The sequence below is a fragment of the Cydia fagiglandana genome, chromosome 11 (assembly GCF_963556715.1).
Source record: "Cydia fagiglandana chromosome 11, ilCydFagi1.1, whole genome shotgun sequence".
In the NCBI taxonomy this organism is placed as follows: domain Eukaryota; kingdom Metazoa; phylum Arthropoda; class Insecta; order Lepidoptera; family Tortricidae; genus Cydia; species Cydia fagiglandana.
The window spans coordinates 4016347-4035203 of NC_085942.1; the positions used below are offsets into that span (position 1 = coordinate 4016347).

The window sequence follows — 18857 nt, forward strand, 5'->3', positions numbered from 1 at the left end:
AAAGTGATTTACATTTCACAACAAAAAAAATTTGCTGATTTAACAGGTTCCTGATGGATTTAAAAATAAGTTACTATGGAGTCTAGGTAACCAAAAGGACACTTGATTAAATGGTAATTATTTTTACCAACATTTTTTAATTCTTTTATAAAAGGGTAACAGTTTTGAAATCTGATATGAATGACCCTCACAATACATCAATTGTAATTTAGGTAGAAAATACTGAAATTCACATGACAACAAACAACTTCTACGATTGGCTGCACAAAAACGATAAGTCAAGGTTATACTGTAACCTGCATTTGTTATCGATAACAAGTTACGTAAATAGCGATATAACGATAGAGTCTGTGCGGAAAGAGAAGAGTTGTGGAATGTATGGGGCCCCATACATTCCACAACTCTTCTCTTTCCGCACAGACTCTACAGGAATGTTAGTATCAATAAGAAAACTAAAGTAATGAAAAGTAATTTAAGTTTATTTTCTACAAATACATATATTCATTTGATAATATAAACAGTTATAAATTACTAATAATGATTTTGTAATTATTAATATGGTGTTTGTTAACATTAAAAAAAACCATTAGATTCCTTAACTACAGTAATAAAATATCTACTACCTAAATACAGAAATGTTGAGTTCACACTACCTTTATAAATAGGACAGAATAGTGGAGGCCACTAACATTTGGTAAAGGTCTCAAGTTGCTATTATAATTTATAAATATATCTATATTATTTATAAATGATTTTTTGCTCAATTCATTGCGCGTGAACTCAACTCGAATAATCACAGATCAATTTATTTTATTTGGTTGGAGCCCCAACATCACTTTATCTATTATCAACACCCCTCCAATTGTTGGCACGTTCAACTTTATCTCAAAGCATTAGTGCTAAAAATCGTACGCCAACTGGGTGCATTGGTATTTTTTGTGTCATGGGTGTTTTCTTCTACATGATTAGCTCTAAACCAATAGGTTTATAGAAGAGTTATAAAGGGCCACTTAAACCATCCAGGGTTAGCCACTAACTCGGAGTTTAATTGTACTGGCAACTCAGGGTTAACCCTGAGTTAGTGGCTATCAGCGCAAGTGGCCCTAATAGGTAGATACTTTAGGTAGTAGAAGAGGTCTAAAATTTAAGAAAAATTCATGCTTCGCGTTTGACAGCTAAAGTAGATGTCGCTGTACGGCCACGTGCGTTATGTGCAAACTTCGATTGTCAAAGGTTGACTTGTAACAGTTCAGTTAACACAAAACATAGCGCCACATAGTTCAGCAATCAAATTTGAAGACACAATTCTTTCACCACGCCTCTTCTAAAATCTATCAATGTTTAGATTAAAGTCTGGTCTTGGACGTTTTTTGAAAACCATTTATATTAGGCATTTCGATGTTTATGTGAAACAGGATTTTTTCTTCATTCCGACATTATCTGCTTGTAGTATTCCACGTACGCGTCGCACTGTTCGCCTGTAACAAACAAATACCTAAATTTAAAAAGATCTTACTACATACACTTGTAATAAATCTAGGTAAGCTAAGTACCTACTCGTTCTAATTGCGCGCTTCCTCTGTTGCACCTTGCACCCTAAAGCAGGCCACTGACGAGCCTTCCAAATGGATGCCGTTACAATGGATTCATCCAAATGGACGGCATCCTATATTAGGATGCCATTGTACGTTTTTGACATTCACGGACCGATTTTGAATTGCAGCCACGCTATTTGGACTGTTGGAAGGCTCGTCAGTGGCCACTTTAACGGAGCTCTCAGCTCTGCTCAGGGTTTGTTTGACAACCTAATCCCAAAAATTAGTTGCATTCCCATTTCGACGGCGAAGTACCATGGACTCCTAACTAACATTTTGAGTAATACACATTTTCATACATTTAGAAAAAATAGTTACGCTGCGTCTTACGTAAGCGAACCGTGCGACGCGGCGGGCCCAACGTTTTCAGCCCACCGTCCCGGCGGCCCAGCGTTCGCGTTCGCAACGAGATCGCCCACGTAGGACACTTCTATAGGTATCATATCAAAGGATTGATTTATACATATACATAGAAAACACCCATGACTCAGGAACAAATATTTGGACATCACACAAATAAATGCCCTTACCGGGATTCGAACCCAGGGCCGTCGGCTTCACTGGCAGGGTCACTACCCACTAGGCCAGACCGGTCGTCTATTGTCCTATTACTCCTGTCCTATGTTACAATGATATAAGTTTCAATCACGGTCCGAATTCATGTTTATCGTCACCATAGCACCATACCGATAACTTATGGCATGGCGGGTCACCTAGCTGATAATGATAAGTATAGACGTCAAAGAATAGGTATCACGCTTGCCTTTGGTTGACTTTTATGGTGGTTACATGTCTTATTTATGTATATACCTATATGACTATAACCGTTGTGAAATTAATATTGACATCATATCCGTGCTGCCGATACATTACAAATATGTACTCAAATAGACACATTACATTATAATAACAATGGGACAAATAATATTAAAACATATTTTGATTTTTGGTACCTATATCTATTTGAAAGTATAAACTAACTACCTACGTATATTATGTATTAGATAAATTAAATGTGACGTTCCACGGCAATAGGGACCTTATGGCGGCTGGCGCTTACGTCGCATAGCGCCGCTATAATATTGGAGCGGCGTTAATAATAGCGTAAGCGCCAACCGCCATAGACTACCTTTACATGTACGTCACAAATTATGTTTTTCCCTTACAAATACATAAGTCAAAATGGCGGATTAAAACAAACGATTCATAGTTGATCAGTAAGCCGTTTATGGATAACGCCACAACTGTCCAAGTTTGTGAAGTTTGTGATCGAGTCTTTTGGATCACTAGTCCAAGTAGATATTACATGCAAATAACAAAATCGATTTATCCATTAAAGATAACGCATAAATAATAAGATAAACTCGCATATTATGGCATGGGCACGATAAAGACGGAACTGGTCGTATTGATAACATTTATTTATCGTTGTCTGAACGTGATAAACTCACTGCTGACCTCATCATAATCTTGATTCTAAATTACTGTTGGAGTTCAAGAAATTTTTATAAAGCCCACACCCGTTCATTTTCACTGAGATTGGAGTGCAAAATCAGCGACATCTAGCGAGTGAGACTTAACAACTATGTACTTATAAAGAAAGCTACATCAACTTATTTATCACTGACCTTTCAGAAAATGCGGTGCCCCTCTTATCCTGTCGTTTCTCGCCTGCAGCGCTCTGTAATAAAATATTTACAATGAATGAATGAATGAATATTTTTATTACGTGTAACATAACAATGAACACCAACGAAATTTTATTTCTGCACAATGAATAATATTATATGTTTTTATTGTCACCACTAATTATGATGTGTGTGTGTGTGTGTAACGTTACCTATAGACAGCCGCGAAGGCGCCCGGGTCGCCGTTCTACTCCGCGCACTGTTTGGCGGCCTGCAGCAGTTTCCGGGCGGGTATGGCGTGCCACACGTGTGTGTGTGTGTAATGTTACCTATAGACAGCCGCGAAGGCGCCCGGGTCGCCGTTCTACTCCGCGCACTGTTTGGCGGCCTGCAGCAGTTTCCGGGCGGGTATGGCGTGCCACACGTGTGTGTGTGTGTAATGTTACCTATAGACAGCCGCGAAGGCGCCCGGGTCGCCGTTCTATTCCGCGCACTGTTTGGCGGCCTGCAGCAGTTTCCGGGCGGGTATGGCGTGCCACACGTGTGTGTGTGTGTAATGTTACCTATAGACAGCCGCGAAGGCGCCCGGGTCGCCGTTCTACTCCGCGCACTGTTTGGCGGCCTGCAGCAGTTTCCGGGCGGGTATGGCGTGCCACACGTGTGTGTAATGTTACCTATACACCGCCGCGAAGGCGCCCGGGTCGCCGTTCTGCTCCGCGCACTGTTTGGCGGCCTGCAGCAGTTTCCGGGCGGGTATGGCGTGCCACACGTGTGTGTGTAATGTTACCTATAGACAGCCGCGAAGGCGCCCGGGTCGCCGTTCTGCTCCGCGCACTGTTTGGCGGCCTGCAGCAGTTTCCGGGCGGGTATGGCGTGCCACACGTGTGTGTGTAATGTTACCTATAGACAGCCGCGAAGGCGCCCGGGTCGCCGTTCTGCTCCGCGCACTGTTTGGCGGCCTGCAGCAGTTTCCGGGCGGGTATGGCGTGCCACACGTGGGCGCCGGCTTGTTTCGCCGCGCCGATGGCTGACACGGGCTCGTTCCAGCTTAGCAGGACCTCTTCTATTTCCTGTTGATGGGCAATTTCATTATAACTTGTACTTTAAAGGGGCCCACTGATTAACAGTCCGCCGGACGGTATCGGCCTATCAGTTAGAATAAAATTTTGACAGTTTCGAACAACTGACAGGCCGATACCGTCCGGAGGACTGTTAATCAGTGGGCCCCTTAAAGCGCGACTTAAGTCATGTTTCAGTTATGTCAGATTCCTGATAAAATGTACGGGATTTGACATTGACCGTCAGTTATAAATATATACACCAATTTTCAATTTAACTCACTTTAAGGCCTTAAAAATCCTTAGAAGTACGAGTAAATGTCACCTGAACGGCGTCCAGTCTCCACATCATATCCAGCGCCAGCTGCGCGTGGTGGCTATGCTTCCCGCCCAGCGCCAGCAACTGGCACGCCAGCGGCCTGGCGTCACGAGCACTATTGCTAAAGGGATGTCACCTGAACGGCGTCCAGTCTCCACATCATATCCAGCGCCAGCTGCGCGTGGTGGCTATGCTTCCCGCCCAGCGCCAGCAACTGGCACGCCAGCGGCCTGGCGTCACGAGCACTATTGCTAAAGGGATGTCACCTGAACGGCGTCCAGTCTCCACATCATATCCAGCGCCAGCTGCGCGTGGTGGCTATGCTTCCCGCCCAGGGCCAGCAACTGGCACGCCAGCGGCCTGGCGTCACGAGCACTATTGCTAAAGGAATGTCACCTGAACGGCGTCCAGTCTCCACATCATATCCAGCGCCAGCTGCGCGTGGTGGCTATGCTTCCCGCCCAACGCCAGCAACTGGCACGCCAGCGGCCTGGCGTCGGCGAGCGACTATTGCTAAAGGGATGTCACCTGAACGGCGTCCAGTCTCCACATCATATCCAGCGCCAGCTGCGCGTGGTGGCTATGCTTCCCGCCCAACGCCAGCAACTGGCACGCCAGCGGCCTGGCGTCGGCGAGCGACTATTGCTAAAGGAATGTCACCTGAACGGCGTCCAGTCTCCACATCATATCCAGCGCCAGCTGCGCGTGGTGGCTATGCTTCCCGCCCAACGCCAGCAACTGGCACGCCAGCGGCCTGGCGTCGGCGAGCGACTATTGCTAAATGGATGTCACCTGAACGGCGTCCAGTCTCCACATCATATCCAGCGCCAGCTGCGCGTGGTGGCTATGCTTCCCGCCCAACGCCAGCAACTGGCACGCCAGCGGCCTGGCGTCGGCGAGCGACTATTGCTAAAGGAATGTCACCTGAACGGCGTCCAGTCTCCACATCATATCCAGCGCCAGCTGCGCGTGGTGGCTATGCTTCCCGCCCAGCGCCAGCAACTGGCACGCCAGCGGCCTGGCGTCGGCGAGCGACTATTGCTAAAGGGATGTCACCTGAACGGCGTCCAGTCTCCACATCATATCCAGCGCCAGCTGCGCGTGGTGGCTATGCTTATCCCGCCCAGCGCCAGCAACTGGCACGCCAGCGGCCTGGCGTCGGCGAGCGACTATTGCTAAAGGGATGTCACCTGAACGGCGTCCAGTCTCCACATCATATCAAGCGCCAGCTGCGCGTGGTGGCTATGCTTCCCGCCCAGCGCCAGCAACTGGCACGCCAGCGGCCTGGCGTCACGAGCACTATTGCTAAAGGGATGTCACCTGAACGGCGTCCAGTCTCCACATCATATCCAGCGCCAGCTGCGCGTGGTGGCTATGCTTCCCGCCCAACGCCAGCAACTGGCACGCCAGCGGCCTGGCGTCGGCGAGCGACTATTGCTAAAGGAATGTCACCTGAACGGCGTCCAGTCTCCACATCATATCCAGCGCCAGCTGCGCGTGGTGGCTATGCTTCCCGCCCAGCGCCAGCAACTGGCACGCCAGCGGCCTGGCGTCGGCGAGCGCGCCGCGTCGAGCCAACGCTCGTAGACGAGATGCCGCGCCGCCTGTTTAAAAATAAGCACAGTCGCCATCAGATATATCGGAGCGGCCAATATGCTCAAAACTATCTGAACATGCACTTTAGCATGTTGATAATAGTTTTTGTGAACACCTCGGCCGCTCATACGATAATATTTAGTACAATTGAAAATTCAACCACTGGGCAAAACAGTTTTTTAGGGTTCCGTACCCAAAGGGTAAAACGGGACCCTATTACTAAGACTCCGCTGTCCGTCGGTCCGTCCGTCTGTCACCAGGCTTTACCTATCTCACGAACCGTGACAGTTGAAATTTTCACAGATGATGTATTTCTGTTGCCGCTATTACAACAAATACTAAAAAGTACGGAACCGTCGGTGGACGAGTCTGACTCGCACTTGTCCGGATTTTTAAGTGGGTGCAGTGAGACAAATATTTCAGAAGACATAACTTGACTCTACCGGACAACATTATTTATTTTATTTTATGTAATACTTGTATGGATAAAATAAATAGCAATATTATACATTACCTGTTACCAGTGCGCGTACGCAGAGCGCCGCGCACGTATGCTGGACCGTTATGTTGTGGCGGGCTAGGGAAGCTAAGTAAGCTGTCACCACCTGCGGATGATTATTGGGATAAGTAGAGTTAGAGCAAGAAAAGTCTGCAGCGATTTTGATAGCCCAAGCAGTGCAAGTGTTTATTAAGCCGGATACTCATTAGCGAGCCGTAACCGTAACCGTTGCATGTACTGTAACCAAAAAAACATAGTGTGTACGTGGTTCGCAGGTTTGCAAACCTAACATGCACTAAACCTAACGTGCTAATGAGTATCCGGCTTCACACGTCATAATTTCAAAGAAGTTTGACGTTTAAAATGACACTTGTACTGCGTGGGCTATCAAAATTGCTGCAGACTTTTCTCGGTCTGACTGTACTAGAGTCAGACTAACGAGTAGTGTACCATCTTTGACACAGCTGACTGATCAATGATCATTAATAAAGGTTTAAAATTAGTCATTTAAAAATCACTTATAAGTTATAGCGCGCTTCCGCGCTTTTCGCTTTCTGTTCGGTTATGGCAGCGGTTCTCAAACTTTTTATGTGACGGAACCCTTTTGGAAAGCGAAATATTTGACGGAACCCCAAATTAAAAATTTTCGTTCGTCACTGTGGACCAGATATACCTACAGAAGTGCTGGTCTTTTTCTTATTATTACAAGTATTTTCGCGGAACCCCAACAGAGGGTTCCCTAGGGTTCCGCGGAACACACATTGAGAATGGCTGGGTTATGGCATAGCGAAATATAGTAAGAATACATTTTCACAAAACGTAATAGTGATGTACAGCGCCATCTCTGTCGAAGCTGCCACAAACCTGCACCAGGTTGTTGTGTGGCTGCAGCAACGTGCACATGTGTTCCTGTGTAATGAGCACGGGGATATGTGCAGTGGGGGCACAGAAGAAATAATAGTACTACGGTACAGAAGGACACTTCCTACAAACCCGAAGTTTGACAGCGATTCAGGGTCGAATCGTGCTATCCCTTTCTAGTATATAGCACTATCCCTTTCGACTATTTAGGGTTGTCAAAATTCAAGTGATTATCTCATCTGTGGTCGTGCACGCACAAGGAAGTCAAGTGGTGCCAAACTGCCAACCCTAATAATTGCTCGGAGCAATGCTGAGCCGAACGGAGACGAGTTCGACCGATGTCAGGAGTGTCTCCCCACTGGTGGGGGCTCCGGTCTCCCCTGCGGTGAACAAGGTCTGGCCACAAACCTGCACCAGGTTGTTGTGTGGCTGCAGCAACGTGCACATGTGTTCTTGTGTAATGAGCACGGGTATATGTGCAGTGGGGGCTCCAGTCTCCCCTGCGGTGTTTCGAGCCACTTTTCGGTCGGCCCACTCCCTATAACAAGGTCTGGCCACAAACCTGCACCAGGTTGTTGTGTGGCTGCAGCAACGTGCACATGTGTTCTTGTGTAATGAGGACGGGGATATGTGCAGTGGGAGCCCCAGTCTCCCCTGCGGTGTTTCGAGCCACTTCTCGGTCGGCCCATTTTCTATACCAAGGTCTGGCCACAAACCTGCACCAGGTTGTTGTGTGGCTGCAGCAACGTGCACATGTGTTCTTGTGTAATGAACACGGGTATATGTGCAGTGGGGGCTCCGGTCTCCTCTGCGGTGTTTCGAGCCACTTCTCGGTTGGTCCACTTCCTATAACAAAGTCTGGCCACAAACCTGCACCAGGTTGTTGTGTGGCTGCAGCAACGTGCACATGTGTTCTTGTGTAATGAGCACGGGTATATGTGCAGTGGGAGCCCCAGTCTCCCCTGCGGTGTTTCGAGCCACTTCCTATAACAAGGACTGGCCACAAACCTGCACCAAGTTGTTGTGTGGCTGCAGCAACGTGCACATGTGTTCTTGTGTAATGAGCACGGGGATATGTGCAGTGGGAGCCCCAGTCTCCCCTGCGGTGTTTCGAGCCACTTCCTATAACAAGGTCTGGCCACAAACCTGCACCAGGTTGTTGTGTGGCTGCAGCAACGTGCACATGTGTTTTTGTGTAATGAGCACGGGGATATGTGCAGTGGGAGCCCCAGTCTCCCCTGCGGTGTTTCGAGCCACTTCCTATAACAAGGACTGGCCACAAACCTGCACCAGGTTGTTGTGTGGCTGCAGCAACGTGCACATGTGTTCTTGTGTAATGAGCACGGGTATATGTGCAGTGGGGGCTCCGGTCTCCCCTGCGGTGTTTCGAGCCACTTCCTATAACAAGGTCTGGCCACAAACCTGCACCAGGTTGTTGTGTGGCTGCAGCAACGTGCACATGTGTTCTTGTGTAATGAGCACGGGGATATGTGCAGTGGGAGCCCCAGTCTCCCCTGCGGTGTTTCGAGCCACTTCCTATAACAAGGTCTGGCCACAAACCTGCACCAGGTTGTTGTGTGGCTGCAGCAACGTGCACATGTGTTCTTGTGTAATGAGCACGGGTATATGTGCAGTGGGAGCCCCAGTCTCCCCTGCGGTGTTTCGAGCCACTTCCTATAACAAGGACTGGCCACAAACCTGCACCAAGTTGTTGTGTGGCTGCAGCAACGTGTACATGTGTTCTTGTGTAATGAGCACGGGGATATGTGCAGTGGGAGCCCCAGTCTCCCCTGCGGTGTTTCGAGCCACTTCCTATAACAAGGTCTGGCCACAAACCTGCACCAGGTTGTTGTGTGGCTGCAGCAACGTGCACATGTACGTGTTCTTGTGTAATGAGCACGGGTATATGTGCAGTGGGAGCCCCAGTCTCCCCTGCGGTGTTTCGAGCCACTTCCTATAACAAGGACTGGCCACAAACCTGCACCAAGTTGTTGTGTGGCTGCAGCAACATGCACATGTGTTCTTGTGTAATGAGCACGGGGATATGTGCAGTGGGGGCTCCGGTCTCCCCTGCGGTGTTTCGAGCCACTTCCTATAACAAGGACTGGCCACAAACCTGCACCAAGTTGTTGTGTGGCTGCAGCAACGTGCACATGTGTTCTTGTGTAATGAGCACCGGGATATGTGCAGTGGGAGCCCCAGTCTCCCCTGCGGTGTTTCGAGCCACTTCCTATAACAAGGTCTGGCCACAAACCTGCACCAGGTTGTTGTGTGGCTGCAGCAACGTGCACATGTGTTCTTGTGTAATGAGCACGGGTATATGTGCAGTGGGGGCTCCGGTCTCCCCTGCGGTGTTTCGAGCCACTTCCTATAACAAGGACTGGCCACAAACCTGCACCAAGTTGTTGTGTGGCTGCAGCAACGTGCACATGTGTTCTTGTGTAATGAGCACGGGGATATGTGCAGTGGGAGCCCCAGTCTCCCCTGCGGTGTTTCGAGCCACTTCCTATAACAAGGTCTGGCCACAAACCTGCACCAGGTTGTTGTGTGGCTGCAGCAACGTGCACATGTGTTTTTGTGTAATGAGCACGGGGATATGTGCAGTGGGAGCCCCAGTCTCCCCTGCGGTGTTTCGAGCCACTTCCTATAACAAGGACTGGCCACAAACCTGCACCAAGTTGTTGTGTGGCTGAAGCAACGTGCACATGTGTTCTTGTGTAATGAGCACGGGGATATGTGCAGTGGGAGCCCCAGTCTCCCCTGCGGTGTTTCGAGCCACTTCCTATAACAAGGTCTGGCCACAAACCTGCACCAGGTTGTTGTGTGGCTGCAGCAACGTGCACATGTGTTCCTGTGTAATGAGCACGGGTATATGTGCAGTGGGGGCTCCGGTCTCCCCTGCGGTGTTTCGAGCCACTTCTTGGTCGGCCCATTTTCTATAACAAAGCATGAATATCATATCACTACCCCTTATAAAACAAAGTCCCCCTCCGCGTCTGTCTGTTAGTGTATTTGTTTGTATGGTCGCGATAAACTCAAAAACTACTTACTGAACGGATTTTCATGCGGTTTTCACCTATCAAATAAGTTTTTGGCAAAAATTTCATTTTTGGGACAAGCTTTTATCGCTGACTGTACTTTTCTTTCCACAGGCAACTAATGCTCATCGAGACAATTCTAAAAACCCCAAACACAATTAGGTTTCGTTGTTTTATCACATAGTTCCTATGGCCACCTCCGGTCTCCATCATCAGATCAGCTCGATGACACCATAATATTGCATTGTCATCCGACTTACGTATGTATGCAAAATTTCAGCTCATTCGGAAACCGGGAAGTGGATCAAATTTAACTTGCAAGATTTGATTACAGACAGACAACGGTCAGGTGAAACTAAATAAAAGCTTGTAAAAAGTGATTCTGGAGGTAGGTTTAGGTGTATAATTTGTTAAACCGCGCGAAGCCGGGGCGGGTCGCACTCAAATCCGTTCAGTAGTTTTTGAGTTTATCGCGAACATACAAACACCCAAACAGACGCGGCGGGGGACTTTGTTTCATAAGTTGTAGTGATTCCTAAAGCTGTTTACAACCTTATTGTAATAGCCTTAAGGTCTATTATCCGTACTTGCCTGTACACTGCATTAATTTCGTCAAACACTTTGGACAGTTGAACTAGATAAGTGGCTGGACTGGACACCAATTGATCTAATATGCTGTAGATAGTTTCTTTTCCGTCCGTCCGTCGGAGCAGCACTGCTACTATCTTCGATATCTCATCTTTTGGCACCTAGAAGGAAATCATTATAAGTACAGACAGCAACACTCCTAACTGTACATCGGTAAACCTTATTACAAAAGGTATAAGGTCCACCAATGTATAGTTAACAATGTGGGCGATGGTACGGAATAACTCATGTCTTAAAATAGAGGCGTCAAAGGCGGAGGAAAAATAACAGCCGAAAATCGCGCTCGCTGTTTAACTATTGAAATTATTTTAGCAGAGTAATAATAAATATATTGATATTAACCAGAACTATAATTCGTTTTTTTAAGCATTAGAAAGAACTTGAAAGAAGGTAAGCGATCTTGACATGTCTTTTAATTGAAAAACGCTTTTTAAAAATCAGTAACTATTACTTTAAAGCAGAAGAATATAAATGATCGTATTAGATTCATAATTGTTACATATTTGCCGTAACTTATTTTTAAAATGTGTTTTTCAATTAAAAGACACATCAAGATTGTTTATGTTTACCTTATTTCTAATGCTAAAAAAAACGAACTATTATCCATCCAAGCGAAAATAATCTTAGGAGACTTATGTGGGCCTGCTTATATATAGGTACAATAAGGCGGGTCATACGCTTGTTTACTTACGAGTATGTAACGTTAAATAGTATTTTATACAATTGTGATATAATAGAGAGCTTGCTGAGTGGCCTAAGTGAGGTACGAGATTGAAAACCTTGACGGTACGTGATTGGTCGAATTCATTACAGTAGACTAGAAAGCGTTTCTTAAGAAGGGAGCCCATTGTGAAAAGTATGCAGTTACATGGTATAAGTACAAAGTCTAAATTCAACCGTTAAGACGAAACAGGAGCTGAGTTTTAAATATTTTAGGTAAATATACCCGTCTCGCTAACGGAAGCGGCGCCTAAAACTAGTGCGATAAGGACAAGGCGAAAAATCCTGCGTAAAAATCTCAAAAACCGAGGTTTCGTACTCGACTGTTTCCTCCTCCAAAACTTAACCAATCGTAACCAAATTTGGAAATCTAAATGATTATGAAATTATCTGTGTCGGACCGTTTTGCTTTTTTGGCTAATTGATATCATTTATGATATTTTGAATACTACGTCTTTCATTGCGGCATAGTCAATGAGGCCATTTTGGCCATTTTTGAAGGGCTCTAGCGCCTTAAAAAACAAAAATATCAAAAAAAGCAAAACGGTCCGACACAGATATTGACAATATTAATCTGTGTTGAAAAAATCATTGCTCTAGCATCAAAACCCATGGAGGAAACAGTCGAGTACATTTGTATGGAGAAATGACCACTCCTGTTGGCTCTTAATGTCAGATCGGGGAAATCCTGAAGAAAGGCCAGGTCAAGAGCACCCTAAACCGGCGAGCGTGTATGAGGAATGTTATGAAAGTGAAGGAAGCGAAAGAGGTATGTTAGGATCGTAGCAAGTGGAAATCCGTGGTCTCTGCCTACCCCTCCGGGAAATAGGCGTGATTATATGTATGTTAATGTCAACAAGTAGAAAAAGATATATTTACGGAATGAGCCAGCCCAGAGGGGATTAGCTTGACGCGCCATAGACATCCCAGACGCGCATCGATTATATAGTCCGGTTGGAACACCACCCAGTTGCCTGAATCTAGCGGGTATAATATGGTCAAGGAAAAAATTACACATTAAAATCAATCAGTTTCATTACTTAGAATCTGACTGAACTGTACCATTGAAGATAAAACCTTAACAATAACGAATTGTCAGTAGAAACAGCCACACGTTTGTGTGAAAGGTAAGGTCTCACATATCAAATTTGAATTTCGTGCAATTATCAATTTTCAACACGATCGGGCTTAAAAATTAAGATGGCGGCCGACTTTTGCTCAATATTTTACCGTGGCAACGTGTACATATTTAAGGCCCGGTACAGACAGATTGCAACTACACGCCGACGTTGCAGTTGGCGCGCAGTTGGGTTGCAGGCCGTCTGTATAGGCCCTAAGACACAGAATACTTAATAGTACTACCGTACAGAAAGGACACACCCTACAAAACCGAAGTTTGACAGCGATTCAGGGTCGAATCATGCTATCCCTTTCTGCTATTAGGATTGTCAAAATTCAAGTGATTATTCTAATCTGTGGTCGTGCACGCAAAAGGACGTCAAGTGGTGCCAACCCTAATAATTGCTCGGTCGGAGCAATGCTGGGCCGAACGGAGCCGAGTTAGACCGAAGTGAGGAGTGTCTCCCCACTGGTAGCCTGCCTAAGACAATGACACTTCGAACTAATAAAGGATACACATAGGACATAGTTGTCCGTCGACGTAAGCGGGCCGCATAGTGTGCGCCGGCACCACAGGGATGTGAACAGTCGCGTGGGGCTCCGATTTGGCTTCCTCCATGATGTCGAATATTTGGGAGGTTTGGCTTGACTGGAATAAATAATGTTATTGTTAGTAAAAGTTGTCAGTTTACACCTAAGAAATACTCGTATACATTTTGGAAATACAATTGGAATAATACAATAAATGGCGTCTCATGGATTCTCTATAATTCTACCGACCGGACTACCTGAGAATAATTTAAAATAAAATTAAGTGAAGCCCCTTATTCTATTATTGGACTTGTAATCTACTGTAACTTTACATAATGAGTAATGTACAAAGAAACGATAAGTTATCAAACTTTTTGATGGTAACGACTTTTTACAACATGACCATCGTTTTGTGGTTGACCATTTAATGCACACACAAATACATCCAAAAACAAGATGGGTGGATGAAATCCGCATAACCTTGGACCCTTACTGGTCCAGTGTTGCAGAAGACGAGTACAGTGGAGAAGGTTAATTAGAGGAGGCCTATGCCATGAGGGACATCGAACTGCGGGACATTTTGTAGTTTACAAAAAAAAAACCGGGCAAGTGCGAGTCGGACTCGCGCACGAAGGATTCCGTACCACAAAGCAAAAAAAAAAAATGCAAAAAGAAAACGGTCACCCATCCAAGTACTGACCACGCCCGACGTTGCTTAACTTTGGTCAAAAATCACGTTTGCTGTATGGGAGCCCCACTTAAATCTTTATTTTATTGTTTTTAGTATTTGTTGTTATAGCAGCAACAGAAATACATCATCTGTGAAAATTTCAACTGTCTAGCTATCACGGTTCGTGAGATACAGCCTGGTTACAGACAGACGAACGGACGGAGGGACAGCGAAGTCTTAGTAATAGGGTCCCGTTTTACCCTTTGGGTACGGAGCCCTATAAACGATAAATCATTTTAATAACCGTTGTACCCAAGGATCGGAAATAAATGCCTATATAGATAGATAGATAGATAGATATAGATTGCCATTGTTTCCTTGAAGAGTGCTTTGATATTTTAAACTTTCGCGATTTGAACACATATTAACTCACATTATGCACAAATCTCTGTTTTGACATTTTGCTGGGACATCAGTCAGCCGCGACCACGACCAGTGAAACCTGTGTCGAAACGTCGGTAAACCAAGGTAATTGAATATAATTCGCGTTAGACCCGTCTGTAATGCGAGTTAATAGAGTGCTTTGAGTTGATCAGCCAAAATGAACTATACCTGGTGATGTACAGCAACAAGGTTGTCAAGCACGCTGACGGCGAAGCGCCCCGCGAGTCCTGTTCTTAGAATCCGCGTCTGTCCGCCGCCAGTCACGGGCAACAACCACAGCTGAAATTAAGTCAAAGTTAATCATTTTCCAATTCTTTTCGTAAAATAATACTTTATCAAAAAAAATGATTTTTGATACGAGCTTTTAGCAACAACTGTACAGTCAACAACAGAGCTATGAATACAGGCAAAGTGTCAAAAATATGCATACAGTACTTTATTGCCTGTACATTAAGGTCGTGTATACATATTTTTGGCACTTTGCCTGTATTCATAGCTCTGTTGTTGACTGTACGAGTACTTCTCTTTAAACTGTTATCTATTACTCAAGGCGATTTTACATAAGTACTTACTTTTTTACTCGTCTGCTTAGCTAGTATCAGTATTTTTCCATTTAATCTACCATCCATAACGGTGTCAAAATGTTTGACGATAACCGCCTCACAAGCCTAGAGACAAAACGCCAGTCACGGAGAGAGAGACCTAAGCCCTCCTACGTGTACACGCTCAACGCAGCTGGCCAACTTTATTGTCACACGTGCAATAGAGTATTTAAGACCAAGTTCGGCCTGGCCAGACACATAACACTGTCAGTATAATGTCATTTCTAGTATCATTACTTTGACATAACTCCAATACTGACGGAAATTATTAAAATAAACTTCATTACTTGCCGTCATTCCTTCATGACACTCCCTACACTATCACTAAAAACGTCATTCCGTCAAAGTAATGTCAGTATCCATGATAGTGTCGGGGCCGTATAAGGGCTCACGCTAGACAACGTCCATGATGTTTATTTAGGGTCTCCCCTGATATATCGACGCGCATTCGGCAAAAGCCGATAGGAAAAAGCTTTATGTCCACGCAATAAGAGCGAAAAAGCCGCCGACGCGTCGGCAGGCGCCGGCCGATGCGAGCCGAGCCGAACGACGACTTTTTCGCTCTTATTGCGTGGACATAAAGCTTTTTCCTATCGGCTTTTGCCGAATGCGCGTCGATATATCAGGGGAGACCCTAAGGGTCGCCGTCATCGAAAACGATGAGGAGGACTATGTATAGTATCAGAAACTTGTATAAAATGTTGTTGTGGTTTAATGTAGTGTTTTAATAACAAAACTTCCGTGCGATACAGACATATTAATATATTAAAAAGGGGTCACTCACGTATTTTAAGTCGAAAAACGCTCGACATGTTTCACTCCGTACCGAGGGGCTGTCATCAGGAGCTTGCGTTTACGGTGACGGACCGGCGCAGACTGCTTACAGCTCAGCATGTAGTGTTGCTTACAGCTCAGCATTTAAAAGTAAACGCTTTTTAAATGTAACGTCTGTGGCCTTACCTCAGTGGGTCCAGGTGCCAGTAGAGAAGAACTAGTGGCGTGCCTGAACACGGCGCACCAGGTGGCGCCACACAGCCGTAGCAACATCACATCACGTTCCACTACAGGCTTGTCCACTGCCAAAATTAAAATTAACTGTTGTCATAAAAAAATATTATTTGTTCAAAAAGGTTGTAATAGACCTAAGGGGCTGTCCATAAATTACGTCATCGATTTTTGACGATTTTTGACCCCCCCCCCCCCCTAAAATCATGCTTCTAATGACCCCGTTTCCTCCTACGTCATACTACCATCATCCGATGTCCAGACCCCCCGCCCCCTAATTGGAAATGACGTAATTTATGAATTGTCCCTAAATTTAAATCCTAATTTAATAAAATTAAGGTATCAATAAGTGAAAAATAAATGAGTAAATTAAGCAAATTCAAGTCATGACTCGTGGGACCCAGGTATGTCCTTAAATCAAGTCCAAAAGAGAGGTATGGGCACTGGCAATGCCATCTCACTTTGTCTGGTAGGGCACAGTACAGCGCGTGTCATTCCAGATCTAGAGCAGAGAGAAGTACCTCCACCTTACAGAAAACCGCAGCCAAATTACACCAGACTCACTCATAATGTTGTATTACTCACATTCCTGCCGGTGAGTAAGGATGCCAGACCTCAACTAGGGTGTGGAGTGTTAGGGTCGGCAACATGCATAAATGTAACACCTCTACCTTAGAGTTACAGGCGTTCATAGGCTATGGCTGGCCGGCTATAGGGTCGTATGTTTATTGCCACCGAAATAGTATAAAAAAAACTCACATTCCAATTTCTGCAGCTTGCTGATGGTGGAGTTGTTCAAAGCAAAAGGCTGCAGCAGGGCTCCATTGTTTCCTGCCAATAGCACTATGTTGCTCTGGGCGCACCATGAGAACCAGGCCCCACTGCGAAATAATATGTATACATGTTTCATTGATTACATTTTATATATATCAACAATCAAATGTGTGTTCTTTCAATAAATTAACACACTACCAGAGCAAAGTTCAAGAAGGCTCACCAGGTGGGTTCCTGGCAGTGAATGTGTTAAGAAAACTGTAGATCATGAAAAAAAAAAACCGGGCAAGTGAGAGTCGGACTCGCGCACGAAGGGTTCCGTACCATAATGCAAAAAAAAAACAAAAAAAAAGCAAAAAAAGAAACGGTCACCCATCCAAGTACTGACCACTCCCGACGTTGCTTAACTTTGGTCAAAAATCACGTTTGTTATATGGGAGCCCCATTTAAATCTTTATTTTATTCTGTTTTTAGTATTTGTTGTTATAGCGGCAACAGAAATACATCATCTGTGAAAATTTCAACTGTCTAGCTATCACGGTTCGTGAGATACAGCCTGGTGACAGACGGACGGACGGACAGACGGACAGCGAAGTCTTAGTAATAGGGTCCCGTTTTACCCTTTGGGTACGGAATCCTAAAAATATTATTAAATGAATTACTATCAATTATTTTGACATACTTAACACACTGATAATGATGATATTCATATGTAACTATTAGTGCCTACAAACATAGCGCCTAGAAGGTTGCTGGCAGTGAATATGTTAATAAGCAGTTCGGTCAATTTATCGCAAAAATAAATATTGTTTGGAACATGATACGATTTTTTTAACAATTTTGAACTGCAGTTTTTGAGTATAATCTGGAAATTTTATAAAGATAATATGAGTTTAATAAATCATGTCCTATTTTTGAGATATAAATGATTTGTGATGATTTGTCCGATCACTGTTAATAAGAATAAACATGGTAAATTATGATGGTATACTGATTGTTACCTAAATGAAGTACTTTTCAGGCTCTTCAATTGTTTCTTCTCTGGAAAAACTTGCAACAGCTCAATTCCATGGTCTGTGATAAAGGCTATCTCATTGACCCTCGGCCACACAAACCCCAGTATTTTGGCATTCTTCCACTTGCATGTATGCGAATATTCAACATTCGTAGGAGCCAAGTCTTTGAAATTCACGAATTCCACATTAGCATTCTGATTATCCAGATTTCTTTGAATAGCCAGAATATTATGGTCTGGCGAGAATTTGATTGAGATTATGGGACCTCTGTCTTCCATTCTGAAGGATGTTGATTTGGATTCGTCCATTCCGCTGACCGTGACGCCTGTAACGCCCCCGGATCGGACTGTAAAAACCTTGAAAACGAAAGATGTTACAAACGATGAAAAGTGAAATTTTACTAAAAGTAAGCAAGTTTAAATGATATATTTAGTTATATTTGCATTTTCATTTGTTAAATTATAATTAACAAGGCACTTTAAAAGTAATACATCGTTTAGAAAGCGTTAAACAGGAGTTCATTTACCTGTCCATTGGTATCATCGAAAAATACATTTGTTACCGGGCTATCAGCGTCAAATCTCTTCGGTTGCTCTGAAAGCGCTAAATAGTATTCATCGCTATCTTTAAGGCTGAATTTAGCCATGTTTATTGCATAATATTGTTATTTACGCTAGAAAACACAATTTCCAAATTATTTACGTTGTTTTGACACTGACAGTTGATGTGTTCCA

The 18857-nt window shown here is 44.7% G+C and overlaps 1 protein-coding gene across 1 annotated transcript; it reads right to left on the minus strand.

Moving 5' to 3' along the window:
* Positions 1 to 461: 461 nt before the first annotated feature.
* Positions 462 to 18853, minus strand: LOC134668775 (regulator of MON1-CCZ1 complex). Its single transcript, XM_063526234.1, has 14 exons — positions 18650 to 18853; positions 18109 to 18479; positions 17093 to 17214; positions 16289 to 16404; positions 14895 to 15005; positions 13598 to 13730; positions 12842 to 12942; positions 11186 to 11343; positions 10363 to 10492; positions 6711 to 6801; positions 6053 to 6204; positions 4124 to 4293; positions 3224 to 3276; positions 462 to 1478 (listed from the first exon to the last, which is right to left on the minus strand). The coding sequence occupies exons 1-14, from the start codon at positions 18767 to 18769 to the stop codon at positions 1426 to 1428; spliced, it is 1881 nt and encodes a 626-aa protein (XP_063382304.1). The 5' UTR covers positions 18770 to 18853; the 3' UTR covers positions 462 to 1425.
* Between the last annotated feature and the right edge of the window lie 4 nt (positions 18854 to 18857).